The sequence below is a fragment of the Chelon labrosus genome (genome assembly GCF_963514085.1).
Source record: "Chelon labrosus genome assembly, chromosome: 13".
Classification (NCBI taxonomy): Eukaryota; Metazoa; Chordata; class Actinopteri; order Mugiliformes; family Mugilidae; genus Chelon; species Chelon labrosus.
The window spans coordinates 2826340-2849484 of NC_140346.1; the positions used below are offsets into that span (position 1 = coordinate 2826340).

At 39.2% G+C, this 23145-nt stretch overlaps 1 protein-coding gene across 1 annotated transcript in view; it reads right to left on the reverse strand.

Annotated features, from left to right (window-relative positions):
• The window catches only part of rasa2 (RAS p21 protein activator 2), a 30607-nt gene extending 7756 nt beyond the window's left edge, over positions 1-22851 (reverse strand). The window contains exons 1-19 of the mRNA XM_084559305.1: positions 22731-22851; positions 19882-20005; positions 15555-15658; positions 15355-15449; positions 13222-13295; positions 10715-10798; positions 10349-10421; positions 10126-10199; positions 9341-9442; positions 4679-4832; positions 4307-4455; positions 3773-3887; positions 3100-3174; positions 2746-2869; positions 1964-2070; positions 1774-1857; positions 1545-1622; positions 1392-1465; positions 652-758 (exon numbers count right to left, since the gene is read on the reverse strand). Of these exons, the coding sequence (XP_084415431.1) occupies positions 652-758; positions 1392-1465; positions 1545-1622; positions 1774-1857; positions 1964-2070; positions 2746-2869; positions 3100-3174; positions 3773-3887; positions 4307-4455; positions 4679-4832; positions 9341-9442; positions 10126-10199; positions 10349-10421; positions 10715-10798; positions 13222-13295; positions 15355-15449; positions 15555-15658; positions 19882-20005; positions 22731-22788 (1855 nt within the window). The 5' untranslated portion in view covers positions 22789-22851. The remainder of the gene's footprint in view (positions 1-651; positions 759-1391; positions 1466-1544; positions 1623-1773; positions 1858-1963; positions 2071-2745; positions 2870-3099; positions 3175-3772; positions 3888-4306; positions 4456-4678; positions 4833-9340; positions 9443-10125; positions 10200-10348; positions 10422-10714; positions 10799-13221; positions 13296-15354; positions 15450-15554; positions 15659-19881; positions 20006-22730) is intronic.
• Positions 22852-23145: the final 294 nt, after the last annotated feature.

Sequence of the window (23145 nt, forward strand, 5' to 3'; positions counted from 1 at the left end):
GTATGTGATGAACCAGACTCACATGGACCTATATTTTTTGATGGGGAATAAAAGTTCTCCTACACATGAGTTGTTTTTAATTCCACTTTTTTTAAGTCTGCATTAATTCTGTCATCTTTTTAAGTATTTGTTGAAAAACAGCTAGCGACACAGCGGACTACTCCAATTTATCATCACACCCTCCCTTTCTCATAATTCACTGCGCAGCATACAACTCTTGACCCTTACCATAAATCTCCTGAGAATATATAGAGATTGATATTATTTATTTTAAAAAGCCTACAGATCTAACAATGGGTGATAATTACCCCTCAGTCAGTTAAACCAAAGCAAACACCAACCAACAACACTATTTATCTTTGAATGATAGTGTTTGCAATTCCTTTACATTGTGAATTAAACCACTTTTTACACACAATAATAACTACTGTGTTTTTTTTTTATTATGTATGTAAATATCTTAACTTTTGAATGAATCCAATCAATAAACTGGCTTTGTAAATCTTTACTTTGGCGCCATCTGGTGGTAAAAAGCAAGAACTATACTGTGACACAGCGCAGCACATGGCCATATCCTCTCAGTTTTATTTCATATTATCTTTCAAATAAGTATGTTTGATTTGAATATGAAATGACATAATCTGGTCTCACCTTTATGTTTGTGGTAGGACAGCTCCCTGTTGGTCACTCTGAGCCATCTCTTTTTAAAGCTCCTCTTGACAAGGCGTTTTTTCCCCTGACCACGTTTCTGTACTTCCCTGTTGGCACACATACAAGATGACTGACGTTAAAAAGCTAAAATAATTTTTTGCTTCTTTCCAGCAATCTCGTGTTTTGTTTATTTAAACTGTCCAGTTGTACAAAAAAGGCTTAAGGTTACAGTGGAATTGATCTGAAATTCAAGTAATGAGTTATTTAATTTTCAATGGTCATTTTGACCGTTTCAGACTGATTGATGACTGAAAAAAAGGATAACTTCATCACATTTTATTTGTCCAAATGCTAGGTCTCTAGCATTAAATGCAGCACTATATCATTTCAGTCCCTCCCTCAACATCAGGCCAGCCATTTTTCACCTTTCTATTGTCAGTCCACACTTTATTACAAGTTGCAAACTCACTCTTTTTACATCTGCTCTGCATGAAACCATGGTGAATTCTTACAGGTTAAACTTTAAATGCATATGTAACATTTTAACACCTCTGAAGAAGTGAAAAGGCAAATATTAACTGACATCCTTCATCAATTTTCTCACTCTTGAGAGAAAAATTATGACATTTTTCTCATAGGCTGGCTATATTTTGAAGAGTGCTTAAGGAATCAGCAGTCATAAGCTGCTTCCTTAAGCCTGGCCAGAAACAGTGGGAAGTACTTATGAGACAAACACTCACCCCTCCTTGAGAACCACAGCGTCCTCAAGTCCACTGGACTCCTTGCTGACATTTGAGGAGATTTCATCAAGAAACTGGAAACCAAATTAGCATTTAATATAAGCGAAGTCATTTGAAATTATAAACACATTGAGCAATATATTAAAAAAATACCTTTTTGACTTTTTCGATACACTTGTCTTCTTGGAATGATTTGAAGAAGTCATACATGTAGGTTTCTTTGAAACTGGACTGAAGAGAGAAACAACAGGCTTAAATCAGCATGCGACTGGTAAACACCTTTGCATTTGACAATGTTTAAGAACAAGTACCCATAGCATTCAACAATATTCAGATAGCACCTTATTCTTGAACAGTCCCTCACTTTGTATATTCATCTTACCAGTTTTTTTGACAAACTGCCCCAGCTGCCCAGAGTCTGGATGGTTTTTGAGATAAGGGTGAGAGTGCGGGAAATCTCGGGATCCTGCAATCACAGAAAATGTACATTTGATAAAGCTATAAACTGTTTGCATGTGGTGTTAGGCCCTTTAATTAAATAGTAATTTGTAGTACTAAGGTCATGAACTTACAGGGTAATGGGCACGGAGCTGGAAAGATTGTGGAGAAAGGACAGCAACGGCAAAAAAACGCAGGAACACAAAGCTGCTAACGGCTGAGTACTGAACATGAGGGTCACCTAGAGGGAGAGAGAGAAACCTTTAGAAAGAAGTCTGACTACACAAAACAAGATAATTCAATCAATAAGTATGTGAGAAAATATACAGTAAGGTGAACATCCAGCTAAGCCATGGATTTTGCGCCACCTTCTGGCTCATAACTATAATTACACCCCCTAAAAGTTTCAATAATGTTATAATTTAACTCACAGGCATAAATCAACTGGTCAGACCAAACTGTAGAACTAGAGCTGCAGTACAAGGCTGGGCTTAGACCTGTGTGAAATCCTTTTATTCTTCACTGAGGTGGATATTACACAACACTATATAACACAGTGTAATTAAAAACACAAAATGTATACATAAAATACATCAATATGTCTTAATAGATTCTAACATAATCTGATCAAGTACCACTGCTACCAGGGTATTTGACTCAGACTAATGTTGAAGACTAATGTTGCAATCATCAGTTGAACCTGTCCATCTTATATCAAGCTATGTGTTGTACAATGTCGGAGCAACAAAACAGAAACTTATTTCTGACGGTAAAATGATGACATGACACATGACTCATGACAGATTCATCTGAAAGAATACATGTCTGCTGCAGGCCTGGAAGAGATTTGTTCCGGCAGCTGCTATGACCAAGTAATTTTAGAGATGTCATTTCTTGCAAAGGAGCTATCTTTTACCTGGGAAGCGTTTGCATGCCAAGTGTCTCAGAGACCTGAAGACATCACACATGAGTGGGGGGCAACTAGAACTGGACTGGGTGATGGAGGAGAAGACTTTCTGGACATACACTTGAAGGTTTTCCTGCAGAGGTGACAAAAATGTTCATATTATTTAAATATGAAAGTTGAAGTAAAAATATAGCCATACGGTTTGTTTTTATGTGGATTTGAGCATACAGGTACTGCAGCAGCTCTCTAAAGAGTCTGGCATTCAGATATCAAGTAACCATAGGACTTATTAGCCTGAATGAAATCAGAAGGACTGCAAAGGATACACTTGTCTTAGAACTGGATTGTAAGAGATGACTTTACCTTGTTGACCTCCACGTTGTCACCTTCCTTTAGCTTTATGGGATCGATCTCACATGTTTTGTTGGATTCACATATCTATAGAGGGTACAAATAAACAAACAAGCAAACAAACAAACAAACAATTACTTAGGGCCGAATGTATTCCTATGAAACAGAACAAAGACTGTGAGTCTGTGGTGCTTGGGGCCACAAATTTACTAAACAATCTAGAAATGAGGAGTAACAGGAGGTGATGATGAATAAGAGGACTGCAGACATTTACAATCCTAGCGTTGCTTTTTGTTTTTTTAATGTACACGTCTATAAGAACTGTAATCAAACAGCAATTAGGGTGCAGATGATGAAGGAAGACGATGAGCAATGCATTATGGTACATTATACAGATACATTTAGATCAGTGTCAAAAAGAAATGAATGAGCCACTGATGAAAAAAATAAACATCTAACATTCACTAATGTGATCCATGTTGAGGAAATTATAGAAAAGGGGAGGCTGATGCAGTGAGAACTACAAATCTACCAATTACATCTGCACATCTGCTTATCTGAGGTGGAAAGGCAGATGTTCGAGCAGATTTTTCCACACTGACCTCAGTGATTCAAGCCTGTTCTGGCATTGATGCTGGACATGTGTGTGTGTGTGTGTGTGTGTGTGTCTCCTTCTTACGCATACCTCATCTATTACAGGCTTCAGGGTAACAGCTAGGTAATTCTTTCCCACAATCTTCATCATGTCATCAATGCAGCGTGCTGCCAACGAATTGCCACGGAATATAGTGTTAGCCTCCCTGCATGGACAGAAATATTACATCAGCATGAACAAAACATTATTTTTGACTTATTTTTATTATTATTTCACAGTCACAATTAAGTTGTACTAATGATTCCCAGTATTGACAATCCAGCACAGTATTTCTTAAAAGGAAACATGAAAATCTAGGTCTAATTTTTGTAGTAACGGCTGCCATTCATTCTTAATTTTCAGAATGACACATCATAATAAAAAATAAATAAAGGTAAATTATACCCCTTCTGTGTCTATTGTATTTCAGAGCTGCTTCCTGTTTCACATTTGACTTTGGTTACATTATCATAGCTGAGAGCCGTACAAAAAAGGAACTTAACTTTAACACTTCAGGGATAAGAGAAGTAACAGTGCTGGCCATGACATTTGCCACTGTGTCTATGAAAGTGTGACAGTACTCACTGAGTGTTGTCCAGCTCCAGTGCTGCCACAGCAGAGACAAAAGGCACAAAGCGATTGTGGTGTAGCAGCAGACGAACCATGGGCAAGACGGCCTCGTATCTCTCTCTGTAGATGTCCCCCAAGATGTGTGCTGCTGAAGCCGAGATGGGCTGAAGGAGGTGAAAAAGGGGAAACAGTGGAAGGTGAGAGGGTGAAAAGAGGAAATGCACAGATTAACAAAATTGAAGGTTGAAATAGAGAAGGAAGTAACAGACAAACGATACGGTACAGGTCACTTCCACTGTTCTACTTAATTACATTTTATAAAAATAATGTTCAACAACAGGGAAATACAAAAATGTACATTTTTTCTTGTACAGTTTAAAGTCTCACCTTCACATCTGGGGATTTGAGCAGCAGGTTGCAGAGTGGTGTGTAGCAGGCAGACGGCAGCACCGTGTCTTCTATGTAGGTCAGCTTCAAACGCAATGATCCTAAATCATCGGACTTGGACTTGCTGCCATTCCCTTTGGGCTGGAGGAGATACCTGTGAGACCACAGAAGAAAGACACCATGTTATTGTGCTGGGAGATGAAAACAAAGCAACGTCATGATCAACCAATCTCCAATTTCCCCACTGTGGGATAAGATTATCTTATCTTATCTTAGTCTTGAGACAGCAAAGTACGCGACGTAAACATAGTCATTTTGAGTTATAAAATAGAGGCAGATAGGATGGTTGATTCTACTGGTCTGAAACAAGCTGTTCAACACATCAACGGTGAAGCACCTGTGAAGTTATTACATTAAAAAAAGAAAGATAAAGGAATAACTTCAGTTACTAAAACTTTATTGGACTAATGAAAACCTCTTCATCAGTCAGCGTGTTACACTGCCTAAATATAGATGCATACAACCAGCCTTCTTAGTAAAAACACAACAGATGAACATGGTGGGTGGAAAACAGTTTGTGAATAAAATGAAGCGAAGGAACACACTGCACTGTTTAAGCTGGCAATAACTAACATTTGAACATAATTTTCAACAAATCTGGCAGTTAAAAAAACATCAACATTCATCAGGCCACCCAGTGAAATTACTCTCTTTCAGCACCATTTGTGGGCTCCGCCAACTCCTCCGGAACACTTCTAGCAAAAGTAGCTGTCAAGCAGCTAAATAATAAAAATCTATTGGTTATAATAATAATTCTTGTCTTTCATATTGTCAGTTTGATAGAGGTACAATACAAATATCATCAGTCACTGTTAAAACCACTACACAGATACATCAGCATCTTATAGAGTATTAAAATATGTATACTAAATACTCTTGATGACTGCTAGGAAAATGGATGAATCCACAGCCACCTACAGTGACACAGTGGAAACAGAAGCTGAGGGAGGTGTATGGAATGGAGGCTTTAACTGCTCAATTACAATTGACCTTTGGCTAAGCCCCGCCCCCCTTGGTTACTGTTGCTACGTCCGACATTCTCTTCTGGGCTGTGGTTTTCTGGTTATCTATAAGGCTCTGGTATCAATATCAAGGAGCAACACTGTTCATGCAAAGCTGGGTACGTCTCTATTCACTTCTATAATCGTTATTACGAAGCAAACGGACTAACGTTACACACGTATGCGTTGTATTTCTTCAGCGTGTGCTAGCGTATCAACAACTATGCAACTTAAGCTGTAACGGTGATGTTTTGGTTAGCTCCACAGGGTTTTGCGCGCACATCATTGGGCTTATCCATACCCTGGATGCTGGATATATACCGACAGTATAGCCTGCCGAGACCGAAAATATGAGACGCCTGCGTTAAAGTCAATGGAGCGCTGTGAAAAAGTGTCGGACCCCTGTGGGAGCTCTCTTGGCTGTGATTGGTCAATCTACATTCTAGGGCGGGGCTTAGCCAAAGGTCAATTAAGGTCTGATGTTTTTGTGAGGAGGTGGCTACCTATAGCAAGATACCTCTTTAACTGAGGGAAATCCCACAGTATGCTGGAATGTCTTAACCTCCACTTATTTACTTATTTATTATTTTTCACTCATCAGTATTATTCAGCTTTCTGTGCCCCAATGTTTTTTTTTTGTTGTTGTTCTTGTCTTTAGCACTGTCATACATAATTTGTGATGTTGTCAAGGAATGTTTATACTGTGTTTCTCATTAATAAAAAAATAAAGTAAAAACAAAAAAAATAATATGTATACTATAGAATGAACATAAGAAACACTCCACTACAGACAGTAATATACTGTATATACTCTTGCAAAACATTAGGTACACTTAATGTTGAAACAGCATCGGAAAGGTGGTATTTTAACTTTTTTGATCATTCTGGAGGATGTAGTTTGTGGCATTGTTTAAATGGACTGAATTAAACACTGAAGTGTTTCTGTTATTTAGCCTAGGTAGCCCACTGACTATAATGGGGTTGTCAAAATAATAGAAACATGTGTCGGTAGAACACAATACAGTTCAATAGTCCTACAAACCACAGCCTCCAAAATGTTAACACAGTTGAATCAACAGCTCTCTGAGTTATTTGAAACTAATGCTGAATACAAAACCTTTATAGAGATTTAAAGTAGGACTGTCATATTAGAATGCATTAGTTTTCCTTGGTGTAAGTAATAAACTGGCAAGTGAGTGTAAATTAGACTTGATGTTTGTTTGTTTTTCAAATCAGGTTGCAATGCTGCCTTTGGAATGATGTCTGAATCCCACAGCTTTTACAAATCCACATTACACATGTTTTAACCAGTAAGTATGAGCTTGTTGTAAAGCGATAAAAAACAGACTGTAATGTTTAGTTACTGCATATGTGTCTAATGTATAACACAATGGAGTGACAACTAGGACAACCCTAAAAAAACTGGAGGATGTTTTACTGCAGCGACTGATTAGAATGAAAGGAGCTCAAACTCGTAAAGGGAATACTGTTCAATAAAGTGAATGCCTTCCTGTCTATTCCATGCAGTATATAGATGAGACAGCTGTCTTTGCTTCCTGCTGCTTATTTTTAAGGTCTTTATTAATTCTGGTAGAATGGATGGTTTCCACTTAAATCTAAAGATCTAAAAACTATACACAAGTCATATTTAAGATTTTTGCTGCATGCACATCTCCACAGAAACCAACAGGTGGAGCAAAACACAAAATGATAGCATGTAGATTTGAACCGCAGTGCCTCAGAAGCTGCAGTAACTTTATGAAGGTTTGCCCATAAGCTGATTGGTTTGCAATCATGGTAGACACAGATACGCTTCAAAAGATCACCTGTGCTGATCTTTAAAATATATATATATTTTTTTTAAATGAATGCAACATAGACAACTTCCAGCACAAACGCAGGACATGAGGTCCTGCCACCATGCAAAGAAGCCACCCACGCACTCAACGCTCAGCCCTCATGTACAAACAGATTGCTATCTGGCATAATCCCATATCACCTACTCTGACGCAAAGCTAGAAAACACTCACAGAGTGGAAGAAAAACTGCTGAACACCGAGAAATCTAGGAAGATCTTTTAAATAATCATGTAATGGCAAGGAAAATTATCAGTTAGAAGTTGTCCTAGTTGCAACAGACAGAGTTCCTGAATAAAAATCATCTAAGGGAAGAGGCTGCTTCTCCCTTGTTTCAAGACTTGATCTAGTTAAGAGGAAGGTGAACAAGCAATGACATCAGAGTGATTGTGTCTGTTTTTTTTATGACAACCATTTAATATGTTTCAAAAGAGACAGACACATCAGAATGTCAGTGTTCGTACAATAAAGACCACAAACTTTTTCCATCAACGCTCCTGCATTTCCCCATTCAAAAAGAAATCTGATCTATGAATGAATCACATTTTCAGTCATGGCTGTACATGAATGCCTTCACAGCAACGCAGTTCCATGTAATGTCTGTGACTTCATGTTGCTAAACATACACCTGAAGACAATGCAGCAGATTGCCAAATTTACCAAGGGGCAATGAGTCATGGGAAAAAGATTGAGCCACGTAAAACAAACAACCGAAACGTCTCTTCTAAATCTATTCTGAAGCAGCTGAAGCTCTGGTGGTACAGCAGGTTGTCCAGTAATTGCAGGGTTCATAGTTGGATAATCTACGACCATCCACATGCCAAAGTATCCCTAGTAAGTAAGAAGGTGAACGAGTTGCTCCTGATGTCAGGTGAGAACCTGGCACAGCATCGTCAATGTGTGCGAGAGTGAGAACGAGAAACATTTTTGACATTTGTACTGCTAAGGTTAAAAAAGCCCTATATAACCCCAGACCATTTAGTGTGTACAGGAGATAACAGGGGTGTGGCCCAGGGCTACTAAATACCTACACTCACCAGTTCATTACGTACACAAGTGGAAACAGATGCATTCTAATATAACAGTCCTGCACTAAATCTTATCTTCATGAAGATTATGTATTCAGCATTTGTTTCAAATAACTCAGAGAGCTGTTGATTAAACTGTGTTTTCTTTTTGGAGCCTGTGGTTTGTAGTACTGTTGAATTGTATTATGTTCTGTGTGTACTGACACATGTTTCTGTTATTTTGACAATCCCATTTTAGTCAGTGGTCTAAACTGATCATTATAACATTATAACGGGGATTTAGTGGAGAACTGTTATGTTAGTATGTATTTGTATTCACTAGTGTACCTAATGGCAAGTGTGTGTATATTTACTGTATCTCTGTGTTTTACACAGGGTTTAAAATCTGTCATTTGTATTTTACCTGCTCACAGAATATCCAGGATAATATTTTATGTATGCACTTAAATAAATCAACCAAAAAAAAGGCAACAGTACAGTATGTCTTAAAAAAGCAGTAAAAAATCTCTATGGAAAAGCAAAATGGAAACACAGTCTGGGAAAATAAAAGTCAGAAGAGTTCATTGAATCTGATGGATATGGCTCAAGACATGGAGTTACGAGAAGAGCCCTTCTATGATATCTGAGAGCTGTTCGTATCTGTTCCATCACATTATTTGCTTTTGTACACTTGTGTAAAATCATAAATGTCTGAAACTGAAATATTTCTCTTCCTACCAGGCTTTGTGGATGTGGTCGTTTCGCAGGATCTTGACAGGGACCCGCGTTTCCCCCAGAAACACATCCTGAGCCAGGTTCTCGTTGTTCCACACGTCAACTCTGCAAAAGTAGAGCATGTAAACTGAAATGTCTACCAATACAACTGCACCAAACAACACTAAGTGAGACACATTTTTAGTCCTTGTGTCCTTTTTGTGTTCAGCACAAAACATATTACCAGCCAGTTCCAACATGGCACTAAGTGGTGCTTACCTGGCTAGGTGCATGAAAGCCAATACAATATCCGTGCAATGACATCACCTCAAATCCAAACCTCAAAACCATGCAGGAGAGATTACCTTTGAATCTGTCTAGTCTTACCCAGTGAGCTATGAGTCCACTGTGACGGAAGCCCCACAATTCCTTAACCAGAAACCAAGGCTCTCTATCAGTAGTCAGAACACACCAGATCTAAATTCACTTTTTTTATGTCCTCAAGTTGTTAAGAAATAAATTTTCTTCTGTCAAGACTGTAGAGAGGAAATAAGTGGGATTGGGAGAGAGAGACAGGGAGAGAGACAGAGAGGCAGAGACAAGGAGAGAGGCAGAGAGACAGGGAGACAGAGAGAGAAAGACAGAGACAAGGAGAGAGACAGAAATACAGGGGGACAGAGAGAGAAAGACAGAGACATGGAGAGGGACGGAGAGAGAGACAGAGAGAGTGAGACAGAGAGACAGGGAGAGAGACAGAGAGAGAGTAATGTGCAGCTGAGACAAAAAAAAAAAAAAAGAAGAAAGCTTACTTGATCTCAAGTTTTTCAATGTCCTCCTCCTCCACATGGAACTTTTTATTAGAGTAGCTGCTGGACCGTGTGACCTGAGGATACACATGTCAAGGCTTACTAACAGGCTTACTTATACAAATCCTCTACTTGTCTTTTTGCTTTGTTCAGTAATCTATCAGTAATGCAGTCATTCAAACCAACAATGTGGGTAGACAGCAAAATGTGTAGTTTCGGAGCTCACCTCAAAGAAGAATGTCTCTTCAAAATAAGGGTTGCTGGTTTTCTTCTTCACCTTTGTTTTCTTTTGATCAGACCTGAGGAGACACAGAGACAGACACAGGCGTGTTTTAAAATTACTCTTTTTATTATGATTTATGGCTTCAGGTATGGATCGGTTCTTTCACTTTCACACTGTCAGGATGTGACTCAGATGGAACAAAATACTTTTTAAATGATGGGTGCCATTCTCTACTTTCATTTCTACATATTTTTACAACTATAGCACATTATGTGTTATGAATATCAAGTTAAAGAAAGACAAAGAATATCCCAATATTGACTGTACAGTTGTTGTCAGGACAGCATAGCTCTCTGTTGTATATGTTACCTGGCAGGTCCGACGAGTGACACCGTGGCATAGGGGTCACAGTTTTGTCCACTGATCAAAGGCAGGTCCTTGCACTCTATTATTCTAAAGGAGTTCACAAAGAAATAGATAGAGACATTATTAATATAATTACTGTGCAGGGACATGACATAAACAAGCTCTTTAATGTGTTAAAGCATTCTTATCAGTTAAATAAATCATAAAAGACATTTAGTTCAAACTTTCTAAATTCTGCTTTGGAGTTCATCGTGTTAAAACAAGACTTTTTGTACTGTAAGAAACTATGTTTTGATGAGCTTTGAAGTGACCCAGACCCAGAGATTAGCTTTCAACGCTTGAGAGCATAAATGGTAAATAATTTCTTGTTGGTTCAACAGATGCCTCTGCGGAAATGCTACTGCTATTAACCCTGTATGATCTGCGCTGCCACAGCGCTGAGGAGAAAAAAAAGGTTTTCTCAAAAACACAAAACTTATGAACTTCATTTTTTGAACACTGGCAGAAACATTTCCAAACACCGACCTAATAGACATTTGTGACTTTCACAGCAGGCATATAAGAGCACACTGAAGTTGATGTCATGGATTGAACTTCAACAAGTTCAAAAATGATTAAACTAAACCTGTAAACATGTGACTTATTATGTTAGATGTAAAGAATACTCACACAGTACATTCATTACTTTTTATCCAAATGCAAATCAGGTTTAAGTCGTGCAAATAACACAAAACAACATTTTAATGGCCACTAGTGCTGTACTTTCTCTACGAAGCTAATAAATGTGTTGATGTTCCACATCATTTTTCATTACTGGGTCCTCCCCTCGTGATAAAGCATTGAGTCATGTATTACAGCCAATGTGATCATGATGCCTGAAAGCAGCACAGAATATAGACAGCTCACTTACTGCTTATGAAGTAGATTCAAATTCAAAATGTTTTTCTTGATTGATTTGGCATCATTTGTCAAGATAACCATTAAAAAAATTGAGTCCTCAATTCTCATGTATGTGGTGTATGAAGGTTATATAAACATAAAAATAGCACTGGACTGTTACAGACTAGTGTTAGGCTTGTGTCACGCAGGGGCCGCTGCTTTTTTCACCGGTGCTGCAGGTGACAACAAACACACACTGTAGGTACCTTAAACAGGATGTGGCTGCTAAGCAGGAGCCACCAGAGAATGAGAATGAATTCAGCCCATCGCTAACTGAGGCCAGAGGGAGAAGTCAAGCACCCAAATGTCAGGATGTTTGTGTGGATCATCTTCCAAGGTGTCATGGCAATATTCCCTAAAGTCTTTGTATCTATCTTAACTCAATGTAGCACTGCTCTGGTCATCTCTGGGGACTAATCAAACAGGATGACTAGAGGTGAGCGAATGATAAGCTCAATGCCTTTGATATTAACTTTGCTACTTTGCCTGATCGAGCTGTTGAAGAAACAGCATGCGGTGTTTTTCATCTATGCACAGGAGGTAAGATCTGACAGTGTGCAAGTCAACAGTTTAAGCAAACAATCTGAGTGACACGGTGAATGACAGCAGCAGAAAACCACAGCGGTTGCAGTGTGAGAAGCGCAGGCTTCCTGCTCAGATGCCATCACTTCCTCCTCATGACCCTGCTCTCCAAGTATGAATGAGGGGGGTGCAGAACAACATACGCAAACAGCCTCAGGTCTGACATGCATGCACGTACGCGGCATGCGCAATTTCACAAGCTCAACCTACTCCCTCAATGAGCGCTTTCTTCTGACCATGCTCCCACGTCATTATCCGCCAATCTATTAGTATCTGCTTGTGACAATTTTTTTTTGAACGTGAAATGTACAGCTCGGAAGTAAAGGTGAAAGATAAAGTAATATTGGGACACACAAAACCTAAGATTGGCAAATAAGATACTTTTATCAGTGATGACTCTTTTTTGATTACACATTCCTTTCTGGTTTCTTTCACATAAACCTCCTTCTGAACTGATAAACATGTGCTTTCAATAGTTTCTTGACATATATTTGGACATGAGATGTTCTAAACTACAGCCTGTAATCACTGAGAAAATGGACTGAAAATAATATGATCATAGTAAGGTAGAGTTGTTATAAAAGGGTTAGGGTTAGAAATAAAAACCCATTATATATTGTTTGTGTGTGTTGGAGGTAGTGTGGGTTTAGTCTCTTTTAGTCTGTTCAAGATAGTGATATTTCAGCCCTTATTTCAACACTTTCTACCTCCCCTTCTTTATATTACGATATATCTGGCTCTTTCTAGTTCTCTAGTTAATTGACACATAACTGAGCCTTTGCTTTTTGTATGTACTTGTGTAAGATATATGTAAAAATGACGCAATTGCATACAGAAATTCGGCACAAGCTTTAACACACTGCTTTCAGGCTTTGAGCTTCAGCTAGTGGAAACATTCAGTTGGTTTATTTCTCAAGTTTTATTGTGATTTCAAAACTTTCAAAGTTCAGAGCAAACTTGCTTGGCAACAAGGGAATCTGTGAACTCACCGGACTTGTAATTGTTGACCTGAGTCGTTCTGAGTGATCACTTCATTCAGTCGCATCTCCAGGTGAACCTTACCCTGCAAACCATGAAGATTGGAGACCGAGTTTTGAGAAGTTACAAATTACTCAAGTCATGAGACTTTAGTCTTACATCAGGGCACAAGTCAAAAGTTTCAAGTTAAACCCTGAGTGGATATGCAAGGCTTAAAACTAAATACAAGAGCAGGTTGTACACCAACAGATATGTAAAATACATTCATCATTCTTCATTTAGATTGCACCCAGTAACGCATTTTTGTCATACTTAATTTTCCAAATAGTTTCCTGTCATTCTCTGGCATCATAGACCCAGGCGTGTGGCCCTGCTCCACTTCATGTTTTATGTTAATGGAGGTACCATGTGTGACAAGAGCCACAACAGCTGTGAATATTGTCATCACTCAAAAAGATCTTTACGGGTCGGATGTGGTGAAGGCTGCCGGTCTCGGCTTTGAAAATGTCAGAGAGAGAGGGAGAGAGAGAAAGAGAGAGAGAGAGAGAGAGACGTGCAGAGTGAGAGAGTAAGCAACAGAAAGAGCTAAACAAAACGCCCCCACACTTGCACTCCGTCTCTGCATTTCAGCAAGTAGCTCTTTCTGATACAAGATAGGACTTTAAGCTGATATAACACTAAATGCATTAGCAAGGGTCCCAAATTAACAAAACAGTCCCAAGCTAATTAACACTTACACTAATCATACCCATTAAAACTTGGTAATGAATATGCATAAAAAAAATCATATTGTCTGCCCTATTATTGTATTCTTTCTATTAATTTAACAAGTTCACTAGAATATGAGTTAATTGCTCACAAGGTGCATGTACAGCTCCTTTCTGGCCGGAAACCAAGCCGGAGAAGCATTGCAATAACACCTCCATCGCTCACTGATGTAACTTTGCAGTTGAAAGTGTCTACTTGTGAGTGAATCAGTGTAGCAGCACATACCCAGAATAGTCTGGCGTGGGCTAATGGCAGCTAGAGTCAACATGTTAGCTACAGCAGCACAGAAGTGGTAGTGTGCTGCAGGTTCATCCAACACAACCACAAAACAGACCACAAAAACGTTCTGATCAAAAAAAAAATTACAGCCCTACATGTGGAACTGCACCCCTGAAAAAATGATCAATAAAATGCTAAAAAGAATAAAAACGAAGACTTCCAACACATAAAGCAGAGCAAAAACACCTGAAAAGCAAGACTATACACGCAGCTGGCAAGCTAACTACTTTAGCCAGCTGCAGCCTATTCTACAAAAAAGTCATTGTCTCATTTTAACAGCCAAAAAAAAAAAAGCTCTGTGGCATTAGTTGTTAATCTCGCACGCCTCAGAGATCTGCCTTCATCAAAATATTGTGTAGGTTGACATACTGATAATATAAACTCCTCGATTTAGGCAAATTCTAAGTAACCGTCTTACCACATATGCAGTCAAAATGACATTTACATTACTGAGTAAAAAGGGAGAAGTGATTGAGTTGGTGGAAAATGCTTAAAGAACTTTTCTAGACTTTTTAACATTAATTGTTATGGCAACAAAAGTGACAAAACTATGCTAAAACATTTTCAGAGGTGCCGTTTTTCCTAAAGCTCTGAGCTCAAAAGAGACAGGCTATCAAAACCATAGTATTTTCACAATATACACTGCAGTGTTTACAATGTGCAAACTATTTCACTGCAGTCCTTCATGCCGTGACATTAAGACCCTGCTAAAAAAAACTCAGCATAGTGTATTTCATTTTGCTGCTGTCAAAATATGACAGTGTGTTTTTGGGAACAACCCCCCTCCAGCCTGCTGTTGAAAAGATGTGTCTTATTTCAAACTGTAAAAACGTGACAGCTTGGACAGAGGTCATTAAACCATATTCTGAAAGGGATGGAAATGATCTTATCCATATGCAAATTTAGATGACATGCAAGTGGATTTCCTACTTGTTATGATGCAGGTGCAGCAAGGTCTGAGCATAGGTATGTAAATCATACTTATGCTCAGGACATGGATTCTCTGAGCACGAGGTGACGAAATGTTTTAAAGCCTAATCAGGACACCACAAATGGTAGCCAACTTTGAAGTGACATTTACTTTTCCTCAGTATTACCTGCACTTCTGAGTTTGGATCTACCGGCTGAAGGCCAAACCAGTGCTCCTTCGAACTGTATTTACATAGGTCATCCTTGCGAATTGACACTTTGCCTGAAACGACAAATAAACACATATACATATTGAGCTACATACATCCATTCAGACGAGGAAATACAGTATACTTGTGTGCTAAGTGCCTTTCTGAATGTGACTTACCAACAGGTAGGTCCCTTTGGAAAACGCTCTTGGCATAAACATAGAAGGATAAACACTGAAAAGGGCGTGGGATCTCAAAATAGAAGTCCTCTCCGTAGAAAGGGCTGTAAATAAAGGAAGAGGAGAATATTAGAAAACAAGGTGACGTCTTTGAAGGAGATAGCACCATGAGAATGTGTGTAATAGGTACTTTCTGGTAAAATAATTAGCTATATGGCTACTGGCCCTGCACAACATCATAAAAAATCTAAAACAAAATTGCTAAATACTGCAGCAAGTATATAATTTTCAATAAACATGGACTGTCATTGCTCTTCTGTCCTTCCTCAGCCATCATGCGAGCTAACCTCGCCGCCAATTAATCTGAGGGTAGCTGACAGGAAGTTGGTCAAATGGTGCAAATGCATGGCCCAGGCATCCAAGGCACCATCTGATAGGTCAAATGATGACATGCTCAGTGTGAATACGTGTAAATCATACTTATACTTTGCATTTCAGGCAGCCTTTTGCATCTTGTTTACGGCACATGTTTATATCACTAAGATGATAAAAATACAATTTAAAGGTCAGCATTAGCGGCTAAAGGCCTTAAGTGATCAGCTGTGATTCAATAGCAGGGTGCCCACAAACCAGAGGTTTTGCGGTCCGAACCCTTGAACACGCCATGTGCCAAGAACATTGAACTCCCAGTTGTAAATGCTTTGAGTATCAATAGGTAGAAAACTGAGTATGAAAAGAACTAACTGTCAATACATTACATGTATTACATTACAGAGTAAATATACATTATAAACAACACAATGGATCCATTATACAAGATCACCCATCATATAATACAACTGATTTCTCTTATTTCCCTGTGCATTTTTTTCTCTCTGTCCCTCTCTTCCATTATTTCCTCTCTCTTCCTCCCTCTGCTTGTCTTTGACTCTCCCCTGTGTCTTTCTATTTTTCTCTGAGTCTTTCTCCCTCTTCTTCTTTACTTTCCCTTTCTTTCCCCCGTGTCTTTCTCTTTCTCTCCTTTTCTCTCTACCCTGCCCCACCCTTCCTCCCCTTTCTCTCCCCCGTTACATAGCCATACCTAGTGCTGATGCATGCTGTTCACCCGTCCTAATTCTATACTTTGAAATCATAAGACCACTAACTCAAATTCCCCCCCATAATATACTTTTTATAACAATAAGACAGTTATTATGATACAGGGCGGTGTCCCTAGATTATGAAGAAAAAAATATAATTACTGAATAAACACGGTGCTGTGTTCCAGTTTAAATGTAATAACAATATCACATTACTGTCATAAACAGAGGAATTAGTGGGAAATGAACTGTCTGAGCAGAAGGTGGACAACACAGGGTGCCCTATGACTCATCAGAGACGAGAGGGGAACATTCTGAATATGTTGTAGGCTCAGATCTGCCCCTTTTGCCATCTATTCTCCTCCAGTTTTTCTTACTATACAGTCTAATGGTGTACAAACCCTGTAACAAGTGTTTTTTATGTTATATTCCTGAAGCCTCACTAAATTAAATGGACAAAAATGAAAAACTGCATCCACCATAACTTTCAGTGCAATATTTTGTGATATGTCATACAATAATCTCATTTTACAAATGACTGTCTAAGGATGATTTTCAAAGGAATATGCTGTAAGACTGATCAAATTTGTTAATGAGACTTCTGTTTTAAACATGTGGATATTTTCTCTGGCATAGACCTTAGTGAAACATTGAATTAAACATCAATTTGAGTATTTCAGAACTCACTTTGCATGTGTTTATCAAAATCAGAGAAATACTCTTATCACATGGCTCGTTACAAGAGTCCAGCTACACCCTGACAGCTTGCTAATGCACGGATAACACACAGAAACAGATAAGGCAGCCACTCTAACACACTTACAGGCATATTTTTCTGAACCTGCATGTTTTAGACTGTGAGAGGAAACCTGAACACCTGGAAAAAACTTAAACAGCCACAGCAGGAAGATACAAACTCAAATCATTAAACAGCAGGTACAACAAATACTGAAGGACCTAGTCTAGCAGTAAAGTGGTCAGATCTCGTTTGTTCAGCACAGGATTCACAGGAGCTGGCAGGAACACAGAGGGCTCAAGCAGTGCCACCCAGTCCTGCCAACACAACTATCTCACGACCAAGACTGCGAGCCAGACAGCTTGATCTGACATAGCCGATTGTAGGTTAAGCACTACCTCGATGTACGTGCTTGCCTGCAGATGGACCACCTGTCCCAAACAGACTTAACTGCAGTTAGACAAACTGTTGATGTGTTTGAATAAAAACTGCAGTCCGTCTTTTAAATGTAGTTTAGTTAAGCATACAAAGTTTAGGGGTTTGTTCTCTTACGGGGAAAAAAAAATATATAAATAAAAATACCGCATTAAAGTAATAGATAACTGGCCTATAAACAAGTAGGTAGATTATATGTGTCATGTATGTATGTGGGCTAGTTCTAAAATAAAACACTCAGTAGTGCCAGACATGTGTCTGGTGTTTACTGGTCCTGTGGTTTAATGAATTTAAATGAAACATTTCCTCCAGTTTCAAAAATTTAATCAGGAAACTGGCCTGGTAAACAGACATATCTGTCTTCATATCCAGTAGAGGTACCGAGTGAACCTGAACACCGATGCTTCCCTCCATAATTTATGCATCTTGGATGGTGAAATATCTTGCCTGACACTTCCACAATGGGCTTAGCCAACACACTCAGCAAACACCCACACATCCTCCTCAGTATTACATGCAACTATGCACTCGTAACCCCCTCCGTTCTGCACACACTCACACATACACCCACTATAAAACCTTTCCCTCTGTTGTCATCCTGGTTTCCAAATAATGCGAGAATGCTAGGTAGACCCACTTGACCACAGCTGTTTGAACATGCCTACTTTATCCTGGGGATTAGCTGTAATTAGGGCTTCCATGCATCCTTTAAACAATTAGAGACAGGAGAGCATACATCAGGCATGAGTCAAGCACCATCAAATAAACAGTGGGCCAAATTCGAGTGCTTATTAAGACGTGCTAAACAGCGGCTAAGGAAGTTGAGGGTGACACAGAGAAAAAGACAGGAGAGCGTGGGAGGACACTTCCTCAGAGGCTGTAAAATCCTTTTGAACGGTACCGAAATCAGGAGTGTTAAAAAAAAAAAAAAAAAAAAAATGTTGTGAAATACCTAGAGAAGGCAGGCCTGTGTTTACACTGAGATGTGCAATGATGTAGATGGAAACCTAAAAAGTTTTCCTGATCTCCTGCACCTTTCTCTGCTTGTGAACATGTAGCTATTGGCAAAATAGCTAATTTCAGTCAGAATCACTCAACATTTCTCAGCAGAAGGGATACCCCACTCACGTTTACGGCTCCAAGCCATGCATCAACAGTTTCTATGATGAAATCAAGCGGCTGCACTTTTAAATGGGACAATTCTTGCACGACAGGCTCACAACAAATGAAAGGGTACCGATATTAGCATAACTGTTTCCACATGAGAGATTCTATCAACAGGATATTTCTATTTTTCACCTTTGTTTCGACTTCTAATCTAAAAGCAAACTGAAGAACAGCCTGCAAATGTAATGTTTCAAAACACTCTCGTCCACGCCTCTCTCTAGATTTCATTTGAGTAAGCAGTGTCTTACAAGCAGAATAGCTCAAATCAAAACTCACTTAATACTAAATGAATGTCTACATAAATAGACCATCACTAATAATCACTATGAACAGTCTCAATTCCTATTTTCTAACTTAATCAGCATTGTTCCTGAAACTTCATTTTGCATATTATTTGTATTTTAATTTCACTACATACATTTTACACTTTGTTACTACTGGTATATACTGCTGGTAATATCAAACTTCTACTATTTTAAAGGAATGAGATGGTTCCATCTTCGTATTTATCTGTGGCAGTATGGAAATGATTTAATTGATATAAATGCATAAATTATTTAACATATAAAAAAACTGTACATCTAATATGAATGCTCAAAACGTGGCATCATAAATAATTAAAAAGTCATTTTCTTGAGATTGTCTCTTCAGTTTAATATTTAGACATCCACCTCTTAGAAAAGGGCCTCCACATCCCTTAACTAATGTATGGATGTGTAACTAATGTTTAAGAAAGTAACTAATGTGCAATGTTTTAAGTATGACAACTTATTTCTATGTTAACACATTCAGGGCTTTACTGCACGGTAAAAGCTGTCAAACTGCAAACCTAACTGAAACAACAAGATGACGCAATGCTGCCATGTGCAACTGTTATCGAGCTGCTATTTTATTGAATTATTGGGCTTACCTGACACTTTTGTCAAACACCCTGGTGCGGAAAACCTCCTCCTGATCCAGACTTATGGTACAAAAGGTACAAAGATCCCTTTGTCGATTTGGGCCCGAGACTGGACCCAGGTTCTTAGCTTCACCTGCAGCACCAAAGGGAGAACAGTATTATCATCTTGACTATCATCAAAATAACACAAACCTTTTTTTCCGTCAGTGAATTCAAAAAACACATCAGCCATTTTTTAAATATTCACTACCTAAACCCTACCTACCTAGCGCTACCCTCTAGGTAGACACAATAGATATCTACTCTATTTTAAATGACGACAGAATTTAACTAAATGACATTTCAACAGATGTACAGTATACTTTCAGCTGCTTCTGGGAACATACAAAGTTTCAGTCAAAAAGCAACAACAACTCAGTTGGATAATTCGTGGTACTCCTACAGACTGACAACTCCGAAAAGCTAAAATAAATTTTGTTTGCGTTAATAAATTCCTACTTTTAACAAAACAACAACTAGTCCCTAAGTGAGAGTGATGGTTTATTTGAAAGAATCTGACTCAGAACAACCAATTCTTAATCAATAGAAACACGTTACTGCAATCTTATGCTGTAAAGAGGTGCTTTGATGTTCGGCATCCTCGTGTTCATTTGGTGACAAGGGCTCCTGCCAGTTGTCAGGGCCAACTGCAGAGCGGATGTAGCTGAAGTAGACTTGAGGCTCATATGTGGTTAAAAACATGAAACATTGACTTCCTCAGCATAACCAGTGGCGACAGTACAGCGCTGATTCACAAATGACAAACACCTTTGTAGCACACACCACCTCCATTGCTGTGCAGGCAGATTACATGCCATGGGGTTTGGTGCAATACATACACAAACAAATATACCAAATCAGTGCCAGAGAAGTTAAACCCAAAGAGCCAACATTCACTCAAGCGCAACACTATCAGTAAATTCACCCCAAGTGGGATTTAGACTAGTGGATTAGAGGGGCAATAACATGTCTAAATTAGCAGCTCTAGCTCTGCATTGGTACCCTAAGCCCAGGTAGGGACATAACTAAGAAAAGCTGACAGTAAGACCAGCTTTCTAACGGGCTATAAATAATAGTGTGTGGATAATCTTAGGAAGCAGCAGCTATAACAGTCAAGTTGTCACTAAGCTCAGACCAGGATGACCTGGTGGAAGTAGAGCACAGCAGGACATACACATACAGCATTTACAACGAACCCTGCCGCTATGTCTAAATTTCCACAACATTTTTGCTAAAACAGAAGTATGTAGCCCTGTAAAAACCAGTCCCAAAGGTCAGGCAGTAAGCCCAACAACTAACAATCTTAGCAGGTTAATCAAGTTGCCCATTTGTGACCATTTAAGCAAACAAAAAAGCACACAGGTCATCTGCTAACTGCTATAATACGTCTTCACAGAAAGGTATCTCCAATGATGCAGGCTAAAGGAAAAAGGACAAAGTGTGAACGAGGAAGAATGGAGTTTCGTAAGACTGCTAGACTGTGAGTTACATGCCATGACAGTTCCTCAATTTTGTTCTGCTTACCATTTTCTCATTAATTCATAGTAGCGAAACTGACATTTGTCTTCCCATTGTGTGCCGCCTATGCATAAGAGCCTTATGTACCAGTGAGCATATTCACCTTACAGTAAACACACACAGTTACGCCACAGTTACAGCAACTCATGACAACGTCAGCCCCTACTCTGGAAATATAAAGGGCACTCCAAAGCACATGTTAAAAATAACATGTTTAAAATATTAACAATGGTATATATTTATTTAAGAAAAAAATAGTTTTGTCCCCATTTATTTTGAACTGATTTCTCTTGATTACAGTCCGCATTGATCTTTAGAGGCAATGAAGCAATGCCACAGGGACAAATTTAATTCTAACCATAATCAATTACCTCAAACACAGAGGGCACAGGGCAGCAGTGGATGAGGGCTAATGGATGTGTGTTAAATCAACACATTGTTATCTATGATACTGCTGAGAAATTTTACTTTAAAGGCAGCGTTTCAGATTTGGACTACAAAAGTATGATATTTCTGTGTCATAACTTTTTCTCGTACTTATTTGATGCTGTAGGTAAAACAGGTAACTCTTTCCCAATTTTTTCTTCGATCAATTGATTAGAGGCAACTGTCTAGACTTTAATATTTAATAGACATGCTGCTTGATTCATGCCTCTACATGGAGGTCAGAGACAAAGACTGAGTTTGTAGAGTGACCCAAACATCAGTCAACATAAGCTACAACATGCAATAATTAGCAATAATAAGTTAGTGAAACTAACCATGATTAGGTGAATAAATAACTCGAGTAGCTAACGTTAAAGTCTAATATGTGTTACGTTAATACACTGCGTTATCGCTAAAATAAATGATCATTTATCTGCTAAATTACTTGGCTGTCAGATGCCTGCAGTGAGTAACGTTATAGCTGAATGGGTTAGCCTAGTGAAGTGGCTGGTCGTAGCTAGCCCACTTAGCTACCATCGTCAACTTGAAGAGGAGCACCACAAAAAACTAACATTTTAATAGCCGTAAAACATACGGTATGCTCTGTGAGCTTAACTTGAGGGTGGTGAAGCGCTGCTCGATGAATGAAATCACTCATAGCAGGCTAGTAGCTTCTGCTAGCATGCTAAGCTAACTAAAGCACCAGCCAACAGACCGAGCAGATGAACTGCCTGCCTGTCTCAGCCTTCTCACTGTCGACTGTTGATAGCACGCCGCGCCCCTCCGGGTTCCCGTCTCGCCGCTCGCCCGTTCTACCGACCTCTCCCCCACTCTGAGAGAAACGGGGAAAACGTAGGCTCTCCGGTCAGACTTACATATTTTACCCCGCAGGCTCTTTAAAATCCGAATCCTTGCGTCGTCCTCTTCCGCCATGGTCAGGGCTGACTGTTGTCGCGGCTCCGGTGCATTCAGCGCTGGTTTATCATATCCGTTTATGAATGCTGGCAGAGTGAAGGAAAGCCAGCCCCACTACCGCGTCACGTCGGGTCCCGTACACACTTGTGCCTAAAAACGTTTGGAGAAATACCAAGCTTCCTCAAAAGTCGAGCCGCTCGCTTTGACTAGCGCAGCAGTGTGGAGGCGGTAGGAGTTTTAAAGGGGATTTAAGGTCTCTTGTGTGCTGTCGTTCATTATGCAACGATAGCGCACACTTCTCATATCTTTTGGAACTAGCTTAGCCCGTTAATCTTGGATATGAGTGTTTTAAATCAACCCTGCTTCTCTGAGGCA